Source organism: Castanea sativa, chromosome 2, assembly GCF_040712315.1.
Source record: "Castanea sativa cultivar Marrone di Chiusa Pesio chromosome 2, ASM4071231v1".
Taxonomy (NCBI): domain Eukaryota; kingdom Viridiplantae; phylum Streptophyta; class Magnoliopsida; order Fagales; family Fagaceae; genus Castanea; species Castanea sativa.
The window spans coordinates 36105363-36116853 of record NC_134014.1 but is presented as its reverse complement, the minus strand read 5'-3'; the positions used below and the strand labels follow the sequence as shown (position 1 = coordinate 36116853).

General features: G+C 39.1%; 1 protein-coding gene across 3 annotated transcripts; it reads right to left on the bottom strand.

The window, feature by feature from the left end:
- Window positions 1-8058: 8058 nt before the first annotated feature.
- LOC142626050 (protein WALLS ARE THIN 1-like) lies at window positions 8059-10439 on the bottom strand. 3 transcript variants are annotated; one of them, XM_075799821.1, is made up of 7 exons: window positions 10126-10439; window positions 9968-10030; window positions 9758-9874; window positions 9495-9663; window positions 9262-9347; window positions 8752-8904; window positions 8059-8307 (listed from the first exon to the last, which is right to left on the bottom strand). In XM_075799821.1, the coding sequence occupies exons 1-7, from the start codon at window positions 10353-10355 to the stop codon at window positions 8136-8138; spliced, it is 990 nt and encodes a 329-aa protein (XP_075655936.1). In that variant the 5' UTR covers window positions 10356-10439; the 3' UTR covers window positions 8059-8135. The 3 variants fall into 3 exon arrangements, with proteins under 3 accessions (XP_075655936.1, XP_075655935.1, XP_075655934.1); XM_075799820.1 differs by having other exon boundaries at window positions 8752-8903; window positions 9257-9663; XM_075799819.1 differs by having other exon boundaries at window positions 9262-9663.
- Window positions 10440-11491: the final 1052 nt, after the last annotated feature.

The following is an 11491-nucleotide window of genomic DNA, read 5'->3' as shown; positions in this document are numbered from 1 at the left end:
AGTTGTGATTTACAACTATGTTTTATGTTGGCTTTATTTCATGACAAAAAGTGTTATAATTGCTTTATTTTGTTTCTTGTACTTTGTGGGATTTTATGGTATTGAGTTTAGTATTAAGTTGATGAAGAATCAAGCTTGAAATGAAGAATCAGTGCATTTTTGCGATTGGTTCGCGAGTATCTCGCGAGAAGAGTATCTCGCGAAAAGGGCACATGAGAAGCACATGCTAGAAGCTGAAAAGTCATGCCAACTTGAAGGATTTTGCGAGTGTCTTGCGAGTAAGGTCTTCCCGCAAGATACTCGTGAAACTCTCTACCTAGAGGTTTTTAAGCGTGACTTTCTTATCCTTTACTCATACTATATATACCCTCATTACCCACAAAAGTATGAGAGGCCATTCAGACAAAAAAACCCTAGATAGGTTTTCAATAACACACACACCCATCTTTTAGAGAGAGCTACCCATCCTTAGTGAGAAATCATTGTAGCCTCTTCTCCTTCCCTCTCCCATTGTCATACATTGAGAGGAGATTTGTACTCAAATACAACCCAAACCTTTTCAGAGTGTAGAGAGTGCTTTGGAGATTGGGAAGCTTTGGGGATTTGCTAAAAGAAGCCGATGAGGCTTGGCGGATGCAATCAGGCGTATTGCGGGATCCGAAAAGCTAGACAAGACATGGTTCCGAGAAGCCTTGTTGGAGTAGGAGTTTGAAGAGCTTAGGTACATTGGGTAGATTAGGCTTGGAGGGTCTTTTGCTATTCGTGTATCCCAACTTATTGTCTAGTGAATCGATTTATCGCTTGGAGGGCGGCAGAGAGGTTTTTCGCTGAGTTATTCAGTGACCTCTTTGATAACACATCGCCTTGTTATCTTCTGTTTGCATCTCTTTTTTTTTTACTCTTGTGCTTTACTTTTATTATTTATTGTTCATGTTTATGCACTAGAGTAGTATCGGTTGATTGCGCTTTATTTACTCTTGTTTCCGCACTTAGATAAATTAGAGTTAAAAGCAATCTAGCCATATTTAATTAATTTGGGGTCTAAATACAAATTCGAGCTTTCAATTTTTGCTGTCAATCTAGAGCATGTAGCAACTATAGTTTATCCTTGGTACATGACAGCCATCTAAGTTATACAAGTGTGAAGTTGCACTTTTAAGTTTTAGTTTATTTGAATTTTGCGAGGTTCAAGTAAAAGGTTAGTCATTAAGAAAAGCATTTTTGAAATAAATTGAAAACATTAGGTGGTAGTTGGCCATTAAAATAGGCAAAAATGCTCTACGTTGTAGCTGATCGGAAATTATATTTTGATGCGGTTATACTAAGCGTCTTAAGAATGATACATGTTAAATTACCAATTGTCCCAAAAGCTTAAACTTTTAGGAAATGGTGAATTTAATCACTTATCCATAATTCTAATACTCCCCCTCACTGTGGGCCTAAACCTCCCCTTAGTAAATGAGGGCCCAACAAGTGAGAATTTAACATTTTAAATGAGAGGTAGAGTAAAGTCAAGGATTGAACTCAAGATCTCCTGCTCTGATACCATGTTAAATTACCGATTGTCCCAAAAGTTTAAGTTTTTAGGAAATGGTGAATTTAATCACTTAACTATAATTTTAACAATACATGACCTTTTTATATGAGCAAATCCGAGTCAAGCAAAGATAATTATCGATGTTCTGATAAATAAATAAATAAATAAATAAATAAATATATATATATATATATATGTATGTATGTACATACTATATACACACATATATATAATCATCGATGTCAAAGTATCATCGATGAAGCTAGCTTGTAAAATATTATCAAAGGCTATGGCACTTTTTCTCTCTCGTGAAGAAGAAAATGAGCTGGTTCAAAGCAATAAAAAAGTCAAGGAATCACATTGTGGTCATGAAGAGCTCACTACAGTCGGGCCTGGGAATGCCAACCTTCCCACACCAGCCAAGCTATCATTCAGGGACAAGCTCGTTGGGAGATACTGGGTGCTTACACCCAAGCTTTTGATTTTGCAGCGCATATGGATGCTGAGTCGGACTCAGATGAAGAGATCGATAAAGCAAGGGAGGGATTTGCTGCAATCAATCTTTCTAAGGAGACCAAGTCACGCATTTGAGCTCCTTGCTCTAAGGCTATTATCATTAAGGTTTTTGGGAGAACAGTTGGGTTTTCTTTTCTTCACAAAAAAGTCATGGGTTTGTGGAAACCAACGGGAAGGTTAGACACGATGGACCTCGGCAAGGATTTTTTCCTGGTGAGATTCTCGGCTCAGGAAGATCTTGAAACAGTGCTTAAGAAAGGCCCCTGGTTCATGGGGGAGCACTTTCTCTCCATTCGCAAATGGGAAGCTAATTTTAAGCCGTCGGAAGCTTCAGTTACCTCAGTGGCAGTTTAGGTTCGCCTAATTGAACTTCCCATAGAATATTATAACGCTAAGGTCCTGCGACAGATTGGGCAAGCTTTGGGGAATTTCCTAAGGGTCGATACTCATACCGCCACGGAGGCCAGAGGCAGATACGCTCGTTTTTGCGTACAAGTCGATATCGGTAAGCCTCTTGTCAAGACGGTTTGTATCGGAAAACGTTAGCAGCATGTAGCTTATGAGGGTCTTTAGAAGCTTTGCTTCCTATGTGGGCACATCAGCCATCGGCAAGAAAGCTGCCAGTACTCCATCAGACCTCCCTCGCCTCCGGCCCATGCGGAAAACACAGAAAATGTTGACAAGGAAGCCCAAGCCATTCCGCCTCCCGAGGTGCACGAGGTTGAATCACGCGAGGCTGGCTTCGGGCCTTGGATGGTGGTTTCACGAAGAAGGAAAGGTTTAAAAGCTGCCCAAGATAGCACAACCAACCTCAAACCCGAATTGCATCTTTCTGTCAAAGATGCCAAAATGATGGAGACGTTGGAGACAAATAAGGGTGATAGGCTGCTAGCTGGATTAAAAAGCTCTGATGGGAAGAGAAAAGCTCGCAGTGGTTTGAATCCATTAGTGGAATTGGAGCCCAGTATAGTGGGTAATGAGGTAGGGGGATTATGGGCTTGGGCTTATCAAGGACTGCCCAAACCGAGCTTCCTATTGGGCCTTCCTTGAATTTTAATCAGGGGTTAAGTGTGGATAAGGCCGTGGCCACTTTAGTGAAGGGCAAAAGAGACCTTGCGAGAGGCAGGGCATCACTAATCTCTTCAAGTAAAGCTGCTCCAAGTAGAGGGAAAACTTCAATGCCTCCTTCTCCACATACTAAGAAATTTCCTTCTACGGGTGCTTCGTCAAGTAGTGTTAAAAAAATTCAAAGAGATGCTAACGGAGATTTCCAATTCCGGAGCAATTCGGGAAGCGAAGTGGACGATCAAGATGGTGGGGAGGGCTGTGGAATCTCCTGAAATGGTCGCCGACGAAGTTCGAGCTCGCCCTATACTCGAAATGATTTGGTTCAGTGCAATGATGCGCAAAACATGGAAGTTCTCCTTCCCTCTGATTCCGAGGAGTGCGACAGTGGGTCTATTTCCTCTGAAGCTTTGAGTGACTTTGATGCCGGGAAACAATTAGATGGTAGAAGTGGAGAGGATGATCGGATGGATTTTGATGGAGGAAGTGCGATTGCTCCCTTCGCATGATGCTTGCCCAACTCCAAATCATCGTTTAGTCATGAATGTGATTGCTTGGGATTGTCGGGGTGTGTTGAAGGCTTCATTTATTAAGCATGCTACTGATATGGCTACTAACCACAATTCGGCCATCATGGTCGTCATGGAGACTTGTGTAGGTGGCGAGAGAGCTAAGGACATTACGGACAAGCTCGCCTTTGATGGAGCGATTCATACGGACACAATAGGCTATGCTGGTGGCCTTTGGCTTATGTGGAACACTGAGAAGGTGCATGTTACTCAGCTTGCCAAGACTGATTAGGAAATCCACGTGTTGGTTAAGGTAACCTCTTCCAACCTTGAATTTTTTTTACTGCCATTTATGCTAGTCCTAGGTTTCGTGAACGATGTATTTTGTGGAATAATTTGAAAAATGTTGCTACCCTTCATGAAAAGCCTTGGATTATTGCTGGTGACTTCAATGAAATGCTTGCTGATGGGGATAAGTTTGGGGGTAAGGCTGTTAATGTCAACCGGTCCTTAATTTTCAAAGACTGTCTAGATAGGTGTAATATGATTGATTTGGGGTTTTCGGGTCCTCGGTTTACGTGGTCTAATTGGAGAGATATATCGGAACTGATTCAAGAAAGAATTGATTGGGTATTTTTTAATCCAATCTGGTGTGCTTTATATCCCAATGCGAGGGTGAGCCATTTGGTTCGTTGTCATCTGATCACTGCCCCATTCTTTTGGAATCTGATCCAGGTAGTGGTGTATACCTCCCTTGGCCTTTTAGGTTTCAAATTTTTTGGCTTGAAGATCTGACTTTTCCTAGGGTTGTCTCACATACTTGGGACTGATCCTCCTCCTTACAAGAAGCGTCGTAAATTTTGCTAATAAGGTTGTGGACTAGAATAAAAACCATTTTGGTAATATTTTCGCCAAAAAGAACTGGGTTATGGCTAGATTAGGTGGAGTCCAAAAAGCTTTGACGACGCACGCCTCTTCTTCCTTGTTAGCCTTGGAAAACAGACTTCACAACGAGTTAAATGACATTTTGAGGTAGGAAGAGGAACTTTGGGTTCAGAAATCTCGAATTAATAGATTGGTGCATGGGGATAGAGATACATCATTCCATCATGTGTCTGCCATTGTTCGAAGAAGGTGTAATCGAATTTCTTGTATAAAAAATGATGCAGGGGATTGGATTCACAATGAAAGGGAGATTGTGGAGTTCATTAGGAGAGGGTTTGACAGGCTGTTCACTTCTAGTTTGGATAGCGCTCCCTTCACTTCTCCTCAACCCTCTCGTTGGCAATCTGCCCTCACCGAGGAGGAAAAGAATTCCCTTAGCATACCTCTCTCTGATGCTGAGATTAAAGATGGTCTTTGGGCGATGAAACCTTGGAAATCTTCGGGTCTTGATGGTTTACATGCTGGCTTTTTTCAGAGATTTTGGTCTACAGTTGGTGAGTCGGTAAAAAAGGAAGATAAACTAGCCTTTGAGGAAAGGAAAATTCCTAGCTACCTAAACAGGACCAACATTGTCCTGATTCCTAAGATTTCAGGTCCTGAAACTCTAGGAAATTACCGTCCTATTAGCCTGTGTAATACGGTGTACAAGCTTATGACAAAAATTATTGTGTGCAGATTGAGGCCTTTTCTTGACAAGCTTATTTCTCCTTTCCAATCAGCATTTGTCCTGGGTAGGAAGGGGGTGGATAATGCCATTGTTGTGTAAGAACTCATTCACACTATTAGCTCCAAGAAAGGCCGGCTGGGTTATCTGGCAATTAAGGTAGATTTAGAGAAGGCGTATGATAAGCTAGAATGGAGTTTTATTCTGGAAGTCTTGATCAATTCTAACCTCCCTGATCAATTGGTGTCTCTTATTATGTGCTCCGCCTCTTTGGTGGCCACCTCTATTCTTTTTAATGGTGGCAGTGTCGATCCTATTCTCCCAATCAGAGGCATCAAGCAAAGGGATCCGCTTTCCCCTTACCTTTTCATTCTGTGTATGGAAGTCCTTGGGCATCTTATTGAAGGAAAATGTAGTGAGAAAAACTGGATTCCTGTTAAAAGCTCCAAAAGTGGTTTGGCAATCTCTTATTTGTTTTTCGCCGATGATTTACTTCTCTTTGCCAAAGCGGACCACGTTAACTGTTCTACCATTAGAGATGTGCTTGATGAGTTTTGCATCCAATCTGGTCAAATCATCAGTGATAGTAAGTCCAATGTGTTTTTCTCCTCAAATGTGGACATTGACACTAGGGAATCTTTGTGCGACATTTTGGGATTCAAGTCAACGCCTAACCTAGGCAAGTATTTAGGTTTCCCTATTAAGCATCAGGGCACTGGTAGTCAAGAATACAATTTTGTGCTGGATAAGATCAAACAAAAATTGGCTAGATGGAAAGCCAATCTTCTCTCAATGGTGGGAAGAGCTGTTCTTATCCAAGCCTCAACTTTCGCGGTTCTTGCTTACACTATGCAGTGTGCTGCCTTGCCAGGAAATTTGCTTGAAAACATTAATAGAGTTAACTGGAACTTTTTATGGGGCTCCACTGATACAATCAAAAAGACTCATTGGGTGGGATGGCACAAAGTCACTAGATCTAAGGAGGAGGGAGGCTTAGGTCTCCAATCGGCTAAAGGAAAGAACTTAGCTCTCCTTGCTAAACTTAATTGGAGATTCCACACAGAATAAGACTCAATTTGGGCCAAAGTGCTCAAAAGTAAGTATTGCTCGAACCGAATGTTAAATTCTAGAAACATCGAGAATCTTCCTTGTTCTAGGGTGTGGAAGGCAATGAAAAAGGGTTCGGCGGTTTTTAAAAAAGGCATGAGATGGATTCCGGAAGGAAGTAGTAAGCGTAGCTTTTGGCATGATAATTGGACCATGATTGGCCTTTTGAGATCAGCTATCCAAAGTCCTCTTTTGGAGGAAGAAGAGAATTTGCTTGTAAAGGACTTTAATGGGCCTGGTAGGTGGGATTGGTCTAAACTGTCTCTCCCTCTTCCTGATTCTATTCTTATGGAGCTGAAGTCCATTCCTCATTCCACTTTGGTCCCAAGTATGGAAGAAAGGCTGATTTGGAGTGGCACAAAACATGGGGATTTTAACCTCAAATCAGCTTATGACTTGGCCATGAACTATCAAGATTCTCCTACTCTTTTTTCGGGTCAGTGGGTGTGGAAAATGGAGACTTTTCCGCGTATTAAGTTTTTCATTTGGATGTTCCTTCATGATAGCATTGGAGTAGAAGTGTGTCTAGCTAGAAGGGGTTTAAGGGACTTGGAAACCTGTCAAATTTGCCAAAGGGAGCCAGAGACTACTCTGCATGGGCTGCGTGACTGTGTGGCGGCAAAGAACATTTGGACTCAGCTGGGAATTAAAGATAATAACAGCTTTTTTGAGGAAGGTATGTTTCAATGGCTTAGCAGAAATTGTAAGGACTCTTTGTGCCGCATGGGAAGCCATACTCCTTAAAAAATTATTTTTTCTTTTGTTGTTTGGATGATATGGAAGCAGAGGAATGGCATGGTTTTTAATAATTGTCCCTACAAAGCTAATCTCCACAAGGATATCCTCTTTAGTGCTTCGGAGTTTCAATATTGTGCTCTAAATCCTAAGCAAGCTAGTGCTCGAAGGGTGATGCAAATCCGGTGGGAAAGGCCGCAACAAGGATGGACACGCCTCAATACTAACGGTGCTTCCAGTGGTAACCCGGGCTTGGCTGGGTGTGGAGGTATTTTGAGGAATGAGCGTGGTGAATGGATCAAGGGGTTCTCAAGAAATATAGGGAGAGCAACCAGCTTTACTGCGGAGCTTTGGGGCCTTAGGGATGGCCTTACCCTTTGCAAAGAGCTTAACTTGTGTGCTGTTGATATTCAAATTGATGCTAAAGCTATAGTTGAGATCCTTGCTAACCCTCTCTACTCAAATAATGTGGTCTCTCCTATTGTTGATGATTGTAGGCGCTTGATTAGTCAAATCCCCCAAGTTAGGCTTCGCCATTGTTACCAAGAAGCTAATGGTTGTGCTGATTTTCTTGCCAAGAAAGGGGTTACTCAAGATAGGGATTTTATTGTTTATGTTGATCCTCCTTTGGATTTGCTTGAGCTCATAAGCTCGGACTGCTCTGGGTTGTATCATAGCAGGCTTTGTCCTGCTGCCGTGGTTCCTCTTTAGTTTTTGCTGCTTTGTATTCCAGGTTATCAAAAAAAAAAAAAAAAAAAAAAAAAAAAGATATCAGAGTATCAGCAAAATATCTTCACTCTGCAAAAAAAAAAAAAAAATTAAATGTCTTTTTATGCCGACAATCATAGAAGCTTTTCATATGTGGAAACAATCACAAACCCACCCCTTTGTCTCTCAATTAATTTTATGAATATGATCGATCAGTTGCTTTCCTCCTCCATTTCGGCCAGCGCACGTGACATACAGCTAGAGCAATAATAGAGAAAATAAATAGTACATTATTAATTTTGATTCTCAAAAAATAAAAGAGGTCGATAAAAATTGGTTGGACAAATTATTAATTGGTAGAAGTAGCAAGCAATGGTTGGATGATGGAGGCATGGCTTGAACTTTTTCCATTGCTGTCGTTTCCAGACACTGAGGACTTTTCTTCAACAAACTTTCTCTCTTCACCTTTTCCCCACACAACAAGGTATAGTCCTATTACGATAAAAATTGCTCCAATAATCCTGCACATCAAAACAATGAAAAATAATATTTAACAAACACTATTGACATAAATCAAGGGAAGTTACCTAGATTTATTATTATTATTATTACTACTATTATTTCATGAGTTAAGTGTGGACACACTTTAAAAATATGGACAACACTTGTGAAATTATGGATACTATAGTTGTAAGAAAATTTAGATGATAAAACTCTTGGCAGAGAAACTTTCAAGGAAAAAAATAAAATTTATTATTATTATTATTAGATAAAATTTCAATCTATGACATTTACTCCATGATAATTATTCTTATCACCACTCTAAGACTTCTATCAATTTTTGCGGTGTAGGTGGATTTGAACCCCAGATCTCTAATTCAATGACAAAAAACTTTACTAGATGAGTTAATTAGAACCTACTAAAATTAAATTAATTAGTAGGTAGAGTGATGAGACCTACTTACCCTCCCAAGTAGAATTCTTGGCCTAAAGGAATGGCTTCTATTATAGCAACAAGCAAGGTCTGTAGAGGTAGATACACTGAAACAAACAACGGTCCTGCCTTGTCGATTACATATATTTGTATTGCATATGTCATCGCAGAAGCCACCAATCCCTGCAACCACCAGTTTGCTCTATCATCCCATTAATCTTTATCTTGATAATGAAAAATCTTACTCTAAATTGTCACAGTAATGCGACGAACGCAACTTGTTTTACAAAAAACTTTACATTTGATGAAGTAATGGTTGATTGTGAGTGATGAACACAATTGACACTTATGAACTCATACACTCACATCACTTTAGTAATTATGAAATTTGTTGTAATAAATGTAATGTCGATGTATTGTCATGATAGTCACGAGACATGCTAGATTGCACCTATGATCAAAATACTGAAATATAGGCATGATGGATCAATAAGGCTATACAAATGACAGACAATCATGATATAAGTTAGACTTACGAATCGTATAGAAAATAGTAAGGAGTTCATCAGTTGAGTTTACTATCCAGGCTTGGGAGTCTCTCTCAAAGGCTACTGCTATCACCAGATACTGAAGAATACTAAAGAAGTAAGCAAACGAGGCAATCGAAAGCCGAGCTGGATACTTCTTTAAGAGTGGTGTTTGTATGATAATCCAACTAGAGCAACAAAGGCAATGACCAATAAGATAGATGCAACCTAAAGTCCAACTTGTCACCTTGACATTTCCCAAGGAAAGTAAGAAATATGATTGGTGTGACTGTAAATTCGATTCAAATAGGGTTGGTCCCTTGTAAAGAGTAATCACAAGAGATCCAGCAACAGTAGAAACAGTTCCAAGCACCTTAGCTATACCATCTTTCCTGTTCAAATGCACTTGCTCCATTCTGCAAAATAAACATTAATATCGGTGCTTAGTGACCTATTTCATTGAAGGTATTAGACTTAGGAAGAGACAAAAAGATTGATGATTTCTCTTACCCGAATATGGCAGCCATGAGAAAGGTTATAGCAGGAACTGAGTTTTCTGATGCAGAAGCAAAGGTGGCTGAAGTGTTGTCCAAACCCAGATAATAGAATTCTTGATTACATGTTAACCTGCCAGAATTGAAAGCCAAAATTGTAACTGGGAAAGCTTTGCATATCATATGTTAATCTAGAATTCCTTCCTATATATATATATAAACTTACCCAATAAGGCCAAGGATGAAGAATTGTAACAAAAGAGAAATACTAATTGGTGGTCTGTCTCTCCTATACGTACAAAGAAAAAAAAAAAGAATGGCAAGAACATAAAGCTCAAAACAGGTTGGAACAACTTATTATGTAACATAAGGTTAACCTCGTACTTCTCTAAGAAATACGCAAAGGGAACTAGTGCAACCAGCGCGACGATGTTCCTATAAATTGGGAAAACAAGTAGGCTTATACCCATGTTAAGTGCAATCTTCATAATAATATGGTTCCCCGCAAAACCTAACTGGCAGACAATCATGGCTAAGTGCAGCTTGGCACGTTCAGGCATTGCACACCTTCTTTGAGCAGAGTCTGAACTAGCTTCCGCCATTGAATCCGACATAGAAGTCACAAAAGAAAGACCAATGTGCGGTATCGCTCTGCACTATCACCTAAGACTTCCGCAAAAGAGATAAGAGAGGAGTTGTTCCTCACAAAACCACTGAATGTGGAGCCTTATATTATGAAGTTGAAATTGATTAGATGGAGTCCAAATCTTCTGTCCTACTTTTCCTGCTCCACTCTATATTCTACCGATAAAAATTTGCCACGTGTTCACCTAATTAATTAAATACTATCATTATTGACTTATTAATGCTACCGTTATTAATTAATAGTAGTATTAATAAGTCAATAATGGACTTATTAAAGAAGTCAATAATAGACTTGATTAAATACTACTATTAATTAATAACGGTAGCATTAATAAGTCAATAATGATAGTATTTAATTAATTAGGTGAATACATGACAAGTTTTTTATTGGTAGAGTATAGAGTGGAGCAGGAAAAGTGAGACAGAAGATTTGAACTCGATTAGATGTGGACCACTATATTACACATTTTTAAAATAAAACTCGTTTAGGCTCCAAGCGAATGGAATATACTTATATCATTTATAATCGAAAGCAAAAGTGAAACCAAAAGGAGTATGTAATTTGTTATTTTTGGTATTGTTTTTGCAATTATAGTTATTTTAGGTTTAGGTTATTAATTTTCTTATTTTTAAGTGCTTTTAATACCTTTTAGGCCAAATTTAGTTCATATTATGGTTAGGTATTAATTAAGACTTATTTTAAAATATATTTTTTTGCATATCAAGTTTAAGAAATCCTTTAAATAGGCCTCAAAATTTGTAAACATTTTTTTAGAGATTATTATTAATAAAGTTTCTCAAACTTTTCTCAGGTGAATTCTAGATTTATCACCTTATAGATTCAAGTAACCTTTTATGGATTCAAAATTTATTATCAAAAACTAGTTTCTACTCTGTTAAAAAGAGTATCATGTATGCTTTTTTCATACTTCCGTTATATCACATTCTATATCTAGACTACAGTGTTTTGAACTGTTTTTCTAACTGTATATCTTGGCTGCTATGGTCAATGAGGACTGAGAGGAGGGTAGCTATAACTGTGTTTCAACCGGGTGCACTGCTCAATAGGGGCAAATTTTGTACAGTGAGTTATTGGATGCTAAAT